This window comes from Bombina bombina, chromosome 5 (genome assembly GCF_027579735.1).
Source record: "Bombina bombina isolate aBomBom1 chromosome 5, aBomBom1.pri, whole genome shotgun sequence".
NCBI lineage: Eukaryota > Metazoa > Chordata > Amphibia > Anura > Bombinatoridae > Bombina > Bombina bombina.
The window spans coordinates 265,810,935-265,828,318 of NC_069503.1; the positions used below are offsets into that span (position 1 = coordinate 265,810,935).

At 38.4% G+C, this 17,384-nt stretch overlaps 1 protein-coding gene across 2 annotated transcripts in view; it reads left to right on the forward strand.

The window, feature by feature from the left end:
- TRDMT1 (tRNA aspartic acid methyltransferase 1) overlaps window positions 1-17,384 on the forward strand; it is a 425,365-nt gene that overhangs the window by 257,043 nt on the left and 150,938 nt on the right. For both annotated transcript variants that reach the window (XM_053713982.1, XM_053713981.1), the window contains exon 5: window positions 5,869-5,934. In XM_053713982.1, coding sequence (XP_053569957.1) covers window positions 5,869-5,934 — 66 coding nt within the window. The remainder of the gene's footprint in view (window positions 1-5,868; window positions 5,935-17,384) is intronic.

Consider the following 17,384-nt stretch of genomic DNA (forward strand, 5'->3'; position numbering starts at 1 on the left):
CACAGTATACGCTGTGATCCTGACACACATGCTGGCAGGCAGGCAGGCAGGCAACTGCAATTAGATTACACAGGGAAAAAAAAGCAGACTGATGTTCTAGCCCTAAAAAGGGCTTTTTGGGGTGCTGTCCTTACAGCAGAGATCAGATGAGTCCTTCAGGACTGTAGTGGACACTGAATACTTTAGCCTAGCTATCGATTTCCCTATTAAATTAGCAGCAGCTACACTATCCCTCCTCTCACTAAGAATGCAGCTTCCGAATGAATCTAAAATGGATGCTGTCCAGGAGGTGGGAGGGTCTGGGAGGGAGGGTCTGCTGCTGATTGGCTGGAATGTGTCTGCTGACTGTGAGGTACAGGGTCAAAGTTTACTCAATGATGACGAATAGGGGGCGGACCGAACATCGCATATGTTCGCCCGCCGGCAAACTATTCGCGACATAACTACTCTAAACCTTTGTGTTATCTTCTTTTCCCATTTCCCTTCGGCTGAATGACTGGGGGTTATTGGTAAGGGAAGTGACGCTTAACAGCTTTGTTGTGGTGCTTTTAGCCTCCTCCTGCTGGCCAGATGTGAATATCGATATAGTTTAGGGAGAATGGGGGGATTTTGGCATTTAAGCCAAGTGTAGAATTATACACTCATTGAATAGAATAAATAATAGAAAATTAAATTAACACTTTATTTAACAGATATGCGAAAACAAACATTACCATAGGTAGATACTATAGTTCAAAAAGAGGGTCTGGGTATAATTACTTCCAGTCCCCACAGATGAGTTTTAATCAATACAGTATCTATCTACAATTAAAAAGATACTATAAAGGCCATAAAGAAACATGGGAATTCCACTACCAGTTTCTATGAGTCAGTTGCCTTTGAATAGCATCTATATTAAAATAAGGGCTACAGAGTCTGTAATTGCGTGTGATTTTAATCAACTAGTTATAGGAAACAAGAAAAAGTAGGATGCATAGTGATTCACAATCAATCCATTCACAACAGTATTCACACTGTCTGTAAAGCTGTGCGCTCAAAGGCGACCTCCTACCTGCGTACCGCTCTGATTTAACAGAGTCGGCCGATTTTTGACTAAATTCCCTATGTACAATGTCTATATGTCACATACATATCACAGCATACAGCTATTGAGTACAATACTACCGGTCATTGTCATTATCCTCTTGGTCTATATCAGTAAAAAGAGGTGACCCTGTTTGTAATGGATACAAATTGGAGCTATTAGTATGTGAGAGTGAAGTAACTATAAAGCAATCATTTAGCCTTTCTAGTTGCAGCACATATTCCTATGTCTAGCGTGCGCCCCGATAGGAGCTGCAAAGTTATCCCACAGTTTAGCAACAATTGTATCCAGAGCGGATATAACTTATACAAAGCCGCTCGTGTATGCTGTATTGTTTCTAGCAACCACGCTCAAACAAACTCCGCCCGCCGACGCGTTTCCGTCACTGTAACGTGACTTCGTCAGGGCATAGGGCCAGCCCAGCGTTAGACCACGCTATTTATACCAGATGGTTGTCAAGGTAACGGTTTGTAGCTCCACGGATATTCTGCGGTAGTGTTAAAAACCGCTTGGCCTTATATTAATCATCTCTTGTCAGTCATTTTACTGAACGTAATTTATGTATGTTTTTCACCACCTACTATATGAAGGCTGCTACCAAAGTCACCGCAGATAGAAAGTTTAGTAAATATTTCATGTATGCTAAACTCGATTATATGTATTGGCATTGTTAATTAGTATTATTCACAATAAAATTCTAATTCCTTGTCCTTATTACTTCCCATTTATATGTTTCTAATAATGAGAGTGTTGGTATAAGTGGGTATATCCTATCATAATAGCTTATATATAACTTTTGCAAGTTCATTGAGATCTATCTGGAAGGTTATATCTAGAGAGTGTCTATCTAAGCCAGGAAGCCGATCACTTTTCCCAAACTTGTGTGATACAGCTCCAATATCTTTATAGGAATAGATTAATAAATGATTGCTTTATAGTTACTTCACTCTCACATACTAATAGCTCCAATTTGTATCCATTACAAACAGGGTCACCTCTTTTTACTGATATAGACCAAGAGGATAATGACAATGACCGGTAGTATTGTACTCAATAGCTGTATGCTGTGATATGTATGTGACATATAGACATTGTACATAGGGAATTTAGTCAAAAATCAGCCGACTCTGTTAAATCAGAGCGGTACGCAGGTAGGAGGTCGCCTTTGAGCGCACAGCTTTACAGACAGTGTGAATACTGTTGTGAATGGATTGATTGTGAATCACTATGCATCCTACTTTTTCTTGTTTCCTATAACTAGTTGATTAAAATCACACGCAATTACAGACTCTGTAGCCCTTATTTTATTATAGATGCTATTCAAAGGCAACTGACTCATAGAAACTGGTAGTGGAATTCCCATGTTTCTTTATGGCCTTTATAGTATCTTTTTAATTGTAGATAGATACTCTATTGATTAAAACTCATCTGTGGGGACTGGAAGTAATTATACCCAGACCCTCTTTTTGAACTATAGTATCTACCTATGGTAATGTTTGTTTTCGCATATCTGTTAAATAAAGTGTTAATTTAATTTTCTATTATTTATTCAGATGTGAATATCCCACTAGTAATTGGAATGACGTTGTTGGCTCTCCGTGTCTGTAAAGAAAGAAATTTATCAGGTAAGCATACATTTTGTTTTCATAGAGCATACATTTTTAAGCAACTTTCAAATTTATTTCAATGATCAATTTTGTTTCATTCTTTTGGTGTTCTATATTGAAGGAGCAGCTGCACTACTAGGAGCACAATTTGTAAGCCACGGACAGAGGCATATATGTGCAGCCACCAATCAGCAGCTAGCTCCCAGCTACTGAACCTACCTAGATATTCTTTTCCAACAAAGGATACAAGCAAATAAGCAAATTAGGTAATAAAAGTACTTTAGAAAGTTGTTTAAAATTGTATGTTCCTTTTGAATCACAAAAGAATATTTTGGGGTTTCATATTCCTTTAAAGATATGTAGAAAAGGATAAATTTTCCAGCGGGACAACTATCCTAGACACATACTGAAGCTGTGCTAAGTGTATCTGAAGTCCAAGGAAGAGAGAGTGCTAATTTGCATGACTTTCCATACACAATTGAACATCTTTATAAACATTTGAAAAGAGAAAAGGCAAAACATACTGTGACAACTCAGTACAATCTAAGGAATGCTTTAAAAGAAGTAGAGTAATAAAAATTATGTATTGGGTCTATACTGTCCCTTTAATGCAGTCATACATATATAAATATAACCTACATATCATATCTAATAAAAAACACTAGGAAAGTTAATTTAAATATATGTAGATTATGCCAGCAGTTGTGCACATATCTAGGGTAAAGTGCTTACCTCTGTGTGCCCAGCAGTGGTGCATATATCTAGGGTAAGGTGCTTACCTCTGTGTGCCCAGCAGTGGTGCACATATCTAGGGTAAAGTGCTTACCTCTGTGTGCCCAGCAGTGGTGCATATATCTAGGGTAAGGTGCTAACCTCTGTTTCCAGCAGTGGAGCATATATCTAGGGTAAAGTGCTTACCTCTGTGTGCCCAGCAGTGGTGCATATATCTAGGGTAAGGTGCTTACCTCTGTGTGCCCAGCTGTGGTGCATATATCTAGGGTAAGGTGCTTACCTCTGTGTGCCCAGCAGTGGTGCACATATCTAGGGTAAAGTGCTTACCTCTGTGTGCCCAGCAGTGGTGCATATATCTAGGGTAAGGTGCTTACCTCTGTGTGCCCAGCAGTGGTGCACATATCTAGGGTAAGGTGATTACCTCTGTGTGCCCAGCAGTGGTGCATATATCTAGGCTAAGATGCTTACCTCTGTGTGCCCAGCAGTGGTGCACATATCTAGGGTAAAGTGCTAACCTCTGTGTGCCCAGCAGTGGTGCACATATCTAGGGTAAAGTGCTTACCTCTGTGTGCCCAGCAGTGGTGCATATATCTAGGGTAAGGTGCTTACCTCTGTGTGCCCAGCAGTGGTGCACATATCTAGGGTAAGGTGATTACCTCTGTGTGCCCAGCAGTGGTGCATATATCTAGGGTAAGGTGCTTACCTCTGTGTGCCCAGCAGTGGTGCACATATCTAGGGTAAGGTGATTACCTCTGTGTGCCCAGCAGTGGTGGACATATCTAGGGTAAGGTGATTACCTCTGTGTGCCCAGCAGTGGTGGACATATCTAGGGTAAGGTGATTACCTCTGTGTGCCTAGCAGTGGTGCACATATCTAGGGTAAGGTGATTACCTCTGTGTGCCCAGCAGTGGTGCACATATCTAGGGTAAGGTGATTACCTCTGTGTGCCCAGCAGTGGTGCACATATCTAGGGTAAGGTGATTACCTCTGTGTGCCCAGCAGTGGTGCATATATCTAGGCTAGTGCTTACCTCTGTGTGTCCCTCGTTTTTCTTATGATACTAGCATCAGGGACATGGAAACAACATGCTTGTACAAGACTGAAACTGCAAAGGTAAAAGGTTGATAAACACAATTTGGTTTTACTTGATATTATGGGTACATATGTACATTTATGGGTTAACACATTGGGGTCAATGTATCAAACGCTTCGCCCTGCTACGGCTGCACGTTGTCACAAGATGCCCATGCGTGATTGGCTGTGTGCGGGCAGGGGGCAGGATTGCACATGAGCGCAAAATAGCGCTCGTGTGCAATGCTGAATTCCTGCAGAGGAATTCAGCCCGCCAGAGGTGAGCTGCAGCGGACAGGGATGGACTGTCCGCTGCAGCTTGATAAATCGACCCCATTGTATTATTATATTTTGCAGAGCTATACAATAGGGTAAAGTAAATAAATGTACAACAAGGACAGGGAGACTGAGACACAATAATTAGAGGTCCTTTCTCCCTAGAAAGTGTTCCTTCTTAATATAAATGATCCTTTCCTCATCAGCTTGTAATAAAAACTGATAATCACTTTGTTTGTTAGAGTTGTATGATAAGAAGTAATTCACCATTTGTTATCTTACCTTTTATTGCTGTTTCATCGCCTAGCAATAAAGCTGAGTACATAGTAGTACTGACTTACATACAGCAACATTTAGACCTTTATACTTCATTTTTATTATCTCTATACTTGAATTATGTGAACAATTTTAAGCATGTTTATGTGTAACTTCCCAAAAACAATTATCTGCTCCCTGTAGAGATCATTGCTAATTCTTATTCTATTTTATATTGGTTTCCTGCCTGGTTGTAAGACATCTCACAGCAACTGAACCAATCAGGGTGGATGTGCAAAGTAGTTAAAGTGAAGCTAAACTTTGATGAATGAAAGCCGTTTTTAAAAAAAATACTATTATAAACAGGGGCACTTTCATTCATCAAAGTTTAGAAGGCAGCTGTTTTGATTAAAAACTTACCTTTGTTTTTTTCACAGCCACACAGCCAGAGATCCTCTCTTCACACGTCATCAATGACTAATCCAGCTTCCTCCAATCACGGCATGGCCTCAGGCAATGACTACCCTGGTGGGAAAGCCGTTATTTGAGGAAGCTGGATTAGTCATTGCTGATGTGTGAAGAGAGGATCTCCGGGTGGGGGAAGCTGCTCTGGCTGTGCAAAGAAGAGAGGTAAATTTGTAATCAAAATGGCTGCTTTGTAAACTTTGATGAATGAAAGTGCCCCTGTTTTTAACAGTATTTTTAAAAAATTGGCTTTCATTCATCAAAGTTTACCTTCACTTTAAGCATTCACATGAACTTGAAAAAGTTGTATCAAATTGTTGCATATTTTATGAATTATTGTACAATGTTCTAGTAAAACACTATTATAATGTTTTTCAGGCTGAAAAAAACTCCATCATATATTCTTTTAGAGAATGTGAAAGGATTTGAATCTTCGATTGCCAGGTTGGTACACGTTTAGTATATTGTCTGTTAGTGACAATTTAGTGCTTGCTATTAAAACACAATTAAAAATTAAGGGCCAGATTACAAGTGGAGCGCAAACATTTGCACTCAAGAGATAAAGGGTTTATCATGGGGGCTTGCGATTGTCAGGGTTACCGCTGGTATTATGAGTTAAAAGTAAACACAATAGTTTGAGCGCAATCGCGATTTACGCTAGAATGATTACTGTGACTTCAGAGCTCTGGTTAACTGTTTCGCAAAACATAAAAGTTGCACAAAACATCAAAAATAAATTACAAAGTACAGTTACACTCATAACAACACCATCTAAAAAAAAATATTAAAAAAAATATTGCACAGAAAAGTTATAAAGGCTCAAAGATATGAGATCTCAGGTGTTGGGGGGGGGGGAAAGGCAGGCAAAGGGCTTTTACGTTGAGATGCATACATATACATGCCCTTAACTATGTATTTACTGTAAATATGTTACATTCCAATGTTCTGCGCATAGCATAATATGTTCTATGTATTTCTAAATAGATCTGTATATATAATACCTATATAATATAATAAATATATATATATATATATATATATATATATATATATATATATATATATATATATATATATATATATAAAATCAGAAACAGACCTTGCACTCGCTGGATTTTTTAACAAACTTTTTTACTTGGCAAAATTAGTGACGTTTCGGGGACAGTGTATCCCCTTCCTCAGACAGTGAATGCTTCAAACTTTGGTGAATTTATACAAACAAATAAATAACCCCTCCCCCCAATTAGCAAAAAAAAACCCGCCAAAAGTGTTGCTATGGTGACCATATGTCACAAAGTGAACATCGTATATAAATTATAATATAAGCAATCAATGCTATGACAGTGAAGATGATCAAATTAAAAGACCTGTAGCAAAATGAACATGGTAAACAACTTAACATTTCACAGTACTGGTAATCTTAACATACCCCTAATGTCCGTTATTATCCGGGGAGCCAGCCAATATTGGAAGCCTTATATGTTGTTACCTAGGTGGTCAGGCATAAAGTACACACTCAAAACCTACCATGATGGGAAAACAAACAAAGTTCTAATGTAGATCGCCGTGTACCACGCCACCGCAACTACACCCGCACTAGGTAGAACAGACAAACCCGGAAGTGCATCGGCCGATCACGTGTGTGGCCCTGCACCAATCACTCGGGTTGCGGTTGGGGTTGTCATGGCAATGGGTCACAACGATCCAAATAGCAACAAAGAAGCATGTCAAACAAATCAGCTACTAAGCATAACATTGTAATAGTACACATCAATCGATACTTGTAATAAGCGCTGCTACATTGGCTATACCACTGCCGTAAATATAACCAATAAATAATATATATAGCAATCTTGCCGTATTCTAATGGGGGTATAATAATATCATACATATCATAGTGGACGCTGCTACAGGGACTATACCACTAATGTACATTTACTATCCAATATACACAGTGTACCATGATGGAGAGTATGTACAAATTTTATACACGTTAATATCACCCATTAAAGAAGGTGAACAGAGATGGCATGACCCATGAACCTCCCAAGAGAGAGTACCAAACGCCCCGAAGAAAAGAATAAACCAAAATAAACCCCACCTATACATAAATACAAGGTAAACCAAACAGACAATAAAAATTGGGAAAAGAATGTGAAAAACCAACAAATATCAGGTACGGCCATGGGATCAAACGTGGCCCCCTCATTGGCCAATCTATACATGGAGCACTATGAACTACATGTGATGAAGATATACCAGAATCCAGGAATGATATACTACAAACGGTATATAGACGACCTGCTAATTATTTGGAGGGGTACAGCTACAGAGTTGGAAAGATGGTTTGAAGAATTGAATTCACTCAATCATCCAGTGAAACTCAAACTCAAACATGATTTGGAAAGTATTGAGTTCCTGGACCTAAACATCTTCAAAACAGAGAGTGGTTATTTGGGTACCTCGTTGTTTAGGAAACCCACGGACAGGAATTCTATCCTACACGCCACAAGTAACCATCCGACTGCACTCCTCAGGGCTATTCCGAAAGCCCAACTGCAGCGGGCCGCAAGAAATAATAGTGATGAGACCAGAAGACACCAGCAACTTGATGAGATGCAGCAACAATTTGTACAACGAGGATATAATCCGCACCTTGTTAAACAAAGTAGAATGGGAGTGGAAAGTGATACCACGATGTCTACCCGAACCGATCCTAAAGACGAGCAGCGGATGACCTTTACCACGGTATATAGTCCTTCAACTAGAGCCTTAGGCATAACACTAAGAGAACACTGGCACATCGTACAAGGTGACCCCTCTCTTTCATTCAACAAGTGGCAACCTCCGAGAGTGGGTTACAAACGTGACAAAAATTTAAAAGATCTGTTGATGCTCACGGACCCCACACATTGCTACAACCCTGAGACATGGTTGACACAGAGAAAGAAACCAGGATGCTATAGGTGTGTGGGATGTACCACCTGTAATGCCATGATTCCAGGACCAACGTTTGGACATCCCCACCGCAATCAGAGGTTCAAGATTAGGCATGTGCTAACGTGCACCACCTCTCATGTGGTATACCTACTAAATTGCAGCTGTGGGCGGTTCTATGTGGGAAAAACAACTGACGACGCCCGGACCAGGTTCGCTAACCACAGATCATCCATCAGAACGGCCCTTAAGAAGGGCTCTAGTGAACAACCTGTGGCCCGGCACTTTGTGGAGAAAGGCCATGGACTCCATGATCTGAGATTCACCTTAATTGATCATGTCCCCCCATTAAGGCGGGGTGGTGATAGGGATACACTTCTCCTGCAAGTTGAGGCCAAATGGATTTTTCGTTTGAATACCCTGCAACCACATGGACTTAATACTATGTTTGACTGGCATTGTTTCTTGTAAATTAGACCCAGCTCTTATGGAGATTTGCCTTACTTATCATGGGAGTCCATGTTATCCAGATTTTTTCTACTTGAGAGTCCACACTCTATTCTCATTTTTATTTTTATTTTATTTTATTATTTTTATTTTTATATTTTTATTCTTATTATTATTTTTATTTATCTTTTCTGTTTCCCCCCCCCCCTTTTTTTCACTAACATTTTTTCACATTCTTTTCCCAATTTTTATTGTCTGTTTGGTTTACCTTGTATTTATGTATAGGTGGGGTTTATTTTGGTTTATTCTTTTCTTCGGGGCGTTTGGTACTCTCTCTTGGGAGGTTCATGGGTCATGCCATCTCTGTTCACCTTCTTTAATGGGTGATATTAACGTGTATAAAATTTGTACATACTCTCCATCATGGTACACTGTGTATATTGGATAGTAAATGTACATTAGTGGTATAGTCCCTGTAGCAGCGTCCACTATGATATGTATGATATTATTATACCCCCATTAGAATACGGCAAGATTGCTATATATATTATTTATTGGTTATATTTACGGCAGTGGTATAGCCAATGTAGCAGCGCTTATTACAAGTATCGATTGATGTGTACTATTACAATGTTATGCTTAGTAGCTGATTTGTTTGACATGCTTCTTTGTTGCTATTTGGATCGTTGTGACCCATTGCCATGACAACCCCAACCGCAACCCGAGTGATTGGTGCAGGGCCACACACGTGATCGGCCGATGCACTTCCGGGTTTGTCTGTTCTACCTAGTGCGGGTGCAGTTGCGGTGGCGTGGTACACGGCGATCTACATTAGAACTTTGTTTGTTTTCCCATCATGGTAGGTTTTGAGTGTGTACTTTATGCCTGACCACCTAGGTAACAACATATAAGGCTTCCAATATTGGCTGGCTCCCCGGATAATAACGGACATTAGGGGTATGTTAAGATTACCAGTACTGTGAAATGTTAAGTTGTTTACCATGTTCATTTTGCTACAGGTCTTTTAATTTGATCATCTTCACTGTCATAGCATTGATTGCTTATATTATAATTTATATACGATGTTCACTTTGTGACATATGGTCACCATAGCAACACTTTTGGCGTTTTTTTTTTGCTAATTGGGGGGAGGGGTTATTTATTTGTTTGTATAAATTCACCAAAGTTTGAAGCATTCACTGTCTGAGGAAGGGGATACACTGTCCCCGAAACGTCACTAATTTTGCCAAGTAAAAAAGTTTGTTAAAAAATCCAGCGAGTGCAAGGTCTGTTTCTGATTTTGTATCTAATTTCACTAGCACCCTAGTTGTTGCATATAAGTGTGAGTGCACATCTTTGCTAAACGTATATATATATATATATATATATATATATATATATAAAAAAACATGAGATTTTAATAAATAGAACATATCCTGTCACATTAGAATGTGAAATATTCATATTTTCATGTCAGGTTACACACATGAGAATATGCGATCAGGTTTTCGCGAGAGTGGGGTGTTAGGTTTTTTTCCACTTTTTATTTTTCTCCATTGACTTCTATGGGGGAATAGGTGAATGCACAGTAGATATTCTAACTTCGTCTTTTTGCGCTTGTCGGGTTAGCGCAAGAGCAAAAACAGTTTACTTTCCATTCGTAATATGAGCGCAACCTGACAAGCGCAAAAAAGCTTACTTCTAACGCAATTAACGCTTGAGCTGAAGCATTAATTTGCTTTCCACTAGTAATCTGGCCCTAAATCAGTAGTGATTGGGGTCACAGATCAATATTTTAGAAGTTTTAAGGGTGACATATACATTTATGACTGAGTCACTGAAATCAGAACATACTAAAATGTCCAGTGGCAAAGAGCAAGTTTTAGGTAGGGCAGCAGGTTACCCACTGTTTGCGCTTCTCCCTCCAGAGGACTCATTTGAATTGTGGCTTTCTTGGTACATTCATTCCGCTTTCCCTGGGGCCAAAAAACTATGACACACACAGGTCACACTAGTGCAGAGGGCCGCCATGCAGCCATCTGTTGATGAAGACAAATTACATGCATTTGATAATCAAAAACAAAATCCTGCCTTTGTTGCAACATTATAATTCCAGAACTGTAACAATTTTTGTGGTGTGGGCTGAAGTTATTAGGGGCAGGATCAAAAAAACAATTTCAAAAGTTAATAGTGTTTTCCTGTGCATTGTGGGGAACACTCTGCTTTCTGGTTTAATGGATATAAAACTGCTTGACACATCTACAATACCAGGGTTACAGCTTACAGGGAAATCGGCATATACAACAAGTATGCTGGTTCAATAACCACCTGAAAAAAAGGAATATTGTTGATAAAAAAAAAACAAAGAATTCAAGGCTATGATAATGGAAGTCGAAGGCTCTGCATAGATGCAGGTGAATATGTAAGTTAAAGTGTTCTTAGGGGCAAGGTATATCTGAATATTTACGGGTATTATTCCACCCCATAAGCATGGTGTATAAGTGAAGGTTTCAATGTATCTAGTGTCACGGTTATAAAACGTTCTGAAAAAAATTAAGCTGTCCAGATTTATAATAATATAACCACTCGAATACCATTATTCCGTCAACTAAGGTTCAACAATTTTCCATGGTTGCAATGTTTGGGGTTTTACAAATTTTGTTAATTAGCTTCTTAGCTACGTTTATTAGAATTTGACATAAGCTGAGTTTTTGATCTTGCATTGAATTGAAATATTTCTGGAACCTGTTGTAGTGGAGCTCCAACTATCCCCTCAATATGCTTAATAAAGGGATTCCAGTATTGGTGTAATTTATCACAGTTCCACCAGATATGGAGCATGTTCCCCCTTTCAGCATATCCCCTCCAGCATCTGTCACTATCATCTCCAAAACAAATTGAGTTTGTAAACTGTCACATACCAGCTTGTTATAATCTTTATATTAGTTTCTGATGCAAGAGAAGACTCTGCTGATTTCACCCGTAGGATGTATAACCTCATCTTCACATGGCCCTGCCAGGAGAGCTTCTTTTCATACAAATTTTAATCCATACTATTTCTACAATTTTCACTGCATACTTAAATTACAATTTTTACTTTGTAATTTCATTATTATTTTGAAACTGCTTATTTTATTGAGCACTATATTGTATTGTTAATTTGTCTTTATCACATACAGAAATATAGAGAATGTCCATAGCAAGATGCACAGATCTCAATGTAAAATTTGTATTTAGAGACATTGTAGCACTGATGTATCTTTTTAGATAATCTTGCTTGAGTTGAGAGCTGTAGGGTCCCTTAGTGTTATACCTTGTATAATATTACCTCGTTTAATATTGCCTAAACATATAGCTAAGACCAGTATGTTTATTGGAACATCAAACATGTACTGGTTTCAAGGAGCAGAGGCTGAACAAAAAAGTGTAAGTTATGCTAGTGTACTGCCATTTACCCCTCATAAAAGCAATTCTAGAATCTTAGCTTTTTATAGCAGATAAGGACAATAAGGTCCACTGAATCTTCCTTTATTTGTAACCTTAGTCAATATACTGGGCATACTTGGATTCCCTTACAGTATTTGTTCTTCGAGGTTAGTTTCTCTAGAAGGAGAAAAGAGAGAGAGCGCATCCACGATCTAAGTGCAGTAAATAGGTTTACAGTTTATTGAAAAGATAAAACACATATAGATTTACACTCACAAAGGTGCCCTCAAACATATGAGGTATGTTCGTTCCTTAAAAGTTATACACAGAATGCTGCTCCAGCACAGGTGATCCTCCTTACTGTCCCCCTCCGTGTAAGCTGATATACAATACAATCAGGTATCACTGGGTACTAAGTCAAGATAGAAGTGCTGTGAGCTACGTTGTGTATAGAGGAAATCTTGTGAAAGTGCAATTTGGAAAACAAACTATATAAGCCGGCTAATAGTTTGAACCAAACATCAATCACAGTCCCTTTTCCTCACTCGTCAGATTATGGGCGTGGCCTTACGTGTTTCGCGGGCTCCTCCCGCTTCGTCAGAGGCTATGCCCATAGTGACCATAATCTGCCCTTATGTTTGGTTGTGTGCAACACGCCTCCAATTGCTGATTTGATGGAATCTGGGGGCGTGTGATATGGGTGTATCCCGGTAAGTTGCTGAAGAGCCGCAACATATAGTGTGTATCTGTTTACGTACTCTGCGCTGTCTAGTATGTTGCGCAATGGCTAGTCAGAATGTGCCCCTTGTATAGCAAAATATATCAAAAACAATATTATACATTCATCTACTATATAAAAAGCGAAACAAAACAATTCAGAATAGCATATTAAAACTTGACATACAATTTGATAAGCATATATAAAACACAAGTAATTTAAAAAATCGAGTAAAAAAGGGAAATAAGATCCTTATAAAAACAAACATTGTGATTAATCACAACAAAGATTTGTATATTACAAGTGTATCCAAAAAAACACAGCGACAATTAGAGCTCTAGTAAATATATATAAAAGAATAATTTCAAATATATAAAAAAGGGGGAAGGAAGAGCATTTTACTAAAGCTTCATAAAATGTTAGAGTTAAAATAACCAATAATATACTGCTAGTAGACGATGGTGGGTATATATATAAAAAAGGTCCCTCTTTCTATGTTTATATATCAAGAAATGCTGCTAGATCAATATCACGGTTGGGACCCCCTGGACCCAAGGTTTGCAATTTATGGATCCAGAAGGTCTCCCGTTGTCTGAGTCGAAGCAGACGGTTTCCGCCTCTTATATCTCTTTTTACATGTTCAATCCCAACAATGGTAAGACCAGTGTTGTCCTGATTATGTATTTCTAGGAAGTGTGCTGATACACCATGATTATCCATACCTGCCTCTATATTTCTAAGGTGTTCGCTGAATCTGGTTTTCATACAGCGCTTAGTGCGCCCTATATAGATCCTATCACACGAACACCTAAGAAGATATACCACATAGTTAGTTCTACATGTGATAAGATCTTTAATTTCATACTGTCTGTCATTTTTTGTTTCCCCAAAGAAATGATTACTTGAATCCATGTGGCTGCAACAAGTACATCCTTTCCTTCCACATTTGAATGAGCCTTGGGCTTGTCTCTCTAACCAGTTTTTACTTTTTATATTCGATCTTAGCATACTTGGACTTATTTTATTTTGTACATTGATATTTCTTTTAAAAATAACCTGTCCTTTGTTGTTTAGCATGTCCTTCAGAATGGGATCTTGCATAAGGATAGGCCAATGCTTTTTTACTGCTCCCTCAATGTCTTTTGCTGCCCTATTGTACCTAGTGACTAAATGTACCTTCCGTTTGTCTGGTATTCTCTTATCTACACTTTCCACATTTTCTTTATTTATCAAAGTTTTCCTATCCATTCTATCCACTTTTCCTTTTGTATCTTTAAGTAATCTCTGTGGATACCCTTTCGCTAAGAACCTATTTTTAATTGTTTCTGATTCTTTTTGAAAGTCATTTTCCTTGGCACAGTTTCTTTTCGCTCTTTGATACTGACCCAGTTGAATGTTTCTCTTCCACTTGCTGTGGTGCCCGCTTTCCGCATGCAGGTACCCATTGGTGTCTGTGGGTTTCCTATACAGCTTAGTATATACATTACCATGTTCCTGTATTATTTCCAAATCCAGAAATGTCACCCTAGTTGGACTGGACTCCATGGTAAAGCTTAAATTAAGTGTATTTCTATTTGTATATTCAACAAATTCTGTTAATTTCTCTGTGGTACCCCGCCAGACAATCAATATATCGTCTATATATCGATACCAATGCATAATATGTTCTTTGTATGGATTTTCTAGGTTAAAGACAAATAGATCCTCCCACCAGCCCATGTAAAGGTTGGCGAAATCCGGAGCGAATTTCATCCCCATGGCCGTCCCCCTGGTTTGGAGGAAATATTTGCCCTCAAATAGAAAATAGTTTTTCTTCAGTACAAAATCGATTGCCTTTTCCAAAAATTCTACCTGGGTCTCATTAATGTAGCCACATTTTCCGCAAAAGTATTTGACAGCTGTAATACCTAATGCATGTGGTATTGAAGTATATAGCGAACATACATCCATGGTAACCCAGATACAATTCTCTTGCCAAGTTAGGTCCTTTAGTATTTTCAATATATGGAGTGTGTCCTGTACATAGGATATTAAGCATGGTACCAATGGTTTAAGTATATGATCAATATATTCAGATAGTTTGGTTGTTAGGCCTCCAATCCCTGACACAATGGGTCTGCCCGGGGGGTTGTTTAATCCCTTATGGATTTTTGGCAGGTGATAGAAAATAGGGAGAACTGGGTCCTCAACAACCAAATATCTGTATTCCTGATTACTTAGTACTCGATCTGTTTTACCTTTAGAGATTAGTGTATTGTATTCCTCCAAATATTCTTTAGTGGGGTTGTGGAATAATCTCTGATAGATATCTTTATCATTCAGCAACCTATCTGCCTCCATAATGTATTCCCTTTTATCCTGCACTACAATTCCTCCGCCTTTATCGGCGCTCCGAATCACTAGGTCTCTGTTTTCACTAAGGTTTTTTAATGCAGTTTTTTCTGCTTTTGAAAGGTTTCCATTTCTTGTTTTTCTCCCTTAGTTGTCTTTAACACAGATCTCAGAGATCTCCTTCTCTAATAAACTCTCGAATACAGAAATACAGTTCCCCTTTGAATTGTATGGATAAAATTAGGATTTTTGTTTTAGTGAACTATGTACAATTGGTATATTTTGGGCTTCTTCTTCTAAATCTTTAAGTATATCTACAAGATGATTCTCGTCAACCTCCCCCCAATTTTCTATGTCTCCATTAGTATTGCTCAATATAGAGTCATCTGGGTTACTTGGTATTAATCCAACATTATTTTCTAATCCTTTTTCCTGTAATTTGAAATGTCTGGAAAGAGTAAGTTTCCTGATCATTTTCTTAATGTCAATAAACAGATCAAAGCTATTAGGTGCTGTATCTGGAGCAAAGGATAGCCCCTTCTTTAGTAGGGTTTCCTCATCTTTTGTCAATCTTTTGTTTGATATATTAAAGATGTCTTGATCGTGTTTTCCTAGTAATATGTGTCTTTCCCTTTTTTGTTTTTGGCTCTACATGCCACACCTCCTCTACATCCTCTTCGTCTGGTTCTATCCCTCTTTTTGGGTTTCTGGTCCCCTCTTGATGTTTTTCGTTTGTGCGCTGGCCTAAAAAATGGTTTTCCACCTGTTCCCTTCTAAATGGGAAATAGCCCCCCAACCCATTCTGTATGTTAGAGTCGCCGGTGTGATTATTTTTACCCTTCTGATTACTTTTATTATTACCAGAGGTGGGGTTATTCACCCTCTGATGATTAGTTTTTTGTCTCACACCTTGGGCTTCCCCATATTGGGAATCTGTTCTGGGTCTACTCTCTCTAGGGTAGTGAGAGTCATTATAGTCTGATCTTTCCCTCTCTTTAAAAGTTCTGTTATTAAAATTGTTTCTATTTTATTTTTATTGTACCCATTTGGTGTATTTCTATTATTACCATTTTGTGGCCCTTGTTTGCCATTCTTTTTATTAACATTAAATTTTGGTTGACCATTCGCATATCTCATTTGTCTCTGTTCTTTTTCTTTTATGGGACTCCCCACTGCTTCCTTACTGTTGTCTCTAGATATTCTCTCATTTTCCTGCACTTGAGGGTTTAGTTCACCATACAGGGCATTATAAAGTTTCTTTTTCTTATTCTTAATTATTTCAGATTCAAAGTGTTTCAAAGCTGTCCGGTTTCTACTGTCAAGTTCTTTATACAGGACATCCTCTTTATATTCGTTTAAAACACTTTCAACCTGAGCTATTTCGTTTGTAAGTTTCTCAACCTTCTTATCTCTATATTTCTTAAGTATTGTTATAAACTTCCTGGAACATTCATCCATAGCTTCCTCCCACTCGCTATGGTATTCCACTTCCTCAAGTTCAAAGATTGAGGCTTTTTGTAATTTGAGACCCTTTGGAATAATTCCATATTTCTCAAAATTCTCTAATGTTATTAGGTCATACCAGCAGTTTATCTGTGACTTGTATAATTTTTCTAGTTTTCTAAAGAGTATCTTGGGGTCTTTTTCTTCGTCCCCTATTACAAGTGTCGCAGACAAAAGTCTGCTTCTGGTTGTTGGATCAAAATAGTTTCCAAATGTCTCAGCACTTGCCATATTTCAGCAGGTAAATATATGGTCTCTTACAGGATTATATGGAAGCACCAATTTACAACAGACTGAGTACCAGGATATCTAGATATCTAAATAGATAAAAAAAAAGAGGGATAGAACCAGACGAAGAGGATGTAGAGGAGGTGTGGCATGTAGAGCCAAAAAACAAAAAAGGGAAAGACACATATTACTAGGAAAACACGATCAAGACATCTTTAATATATCAAACAAAAGATTGACAAAAGATGAGGAAACTCTACTAAAGAAGGGGCTATCCTTTGCTCCAGATACAGCACCTAATAGC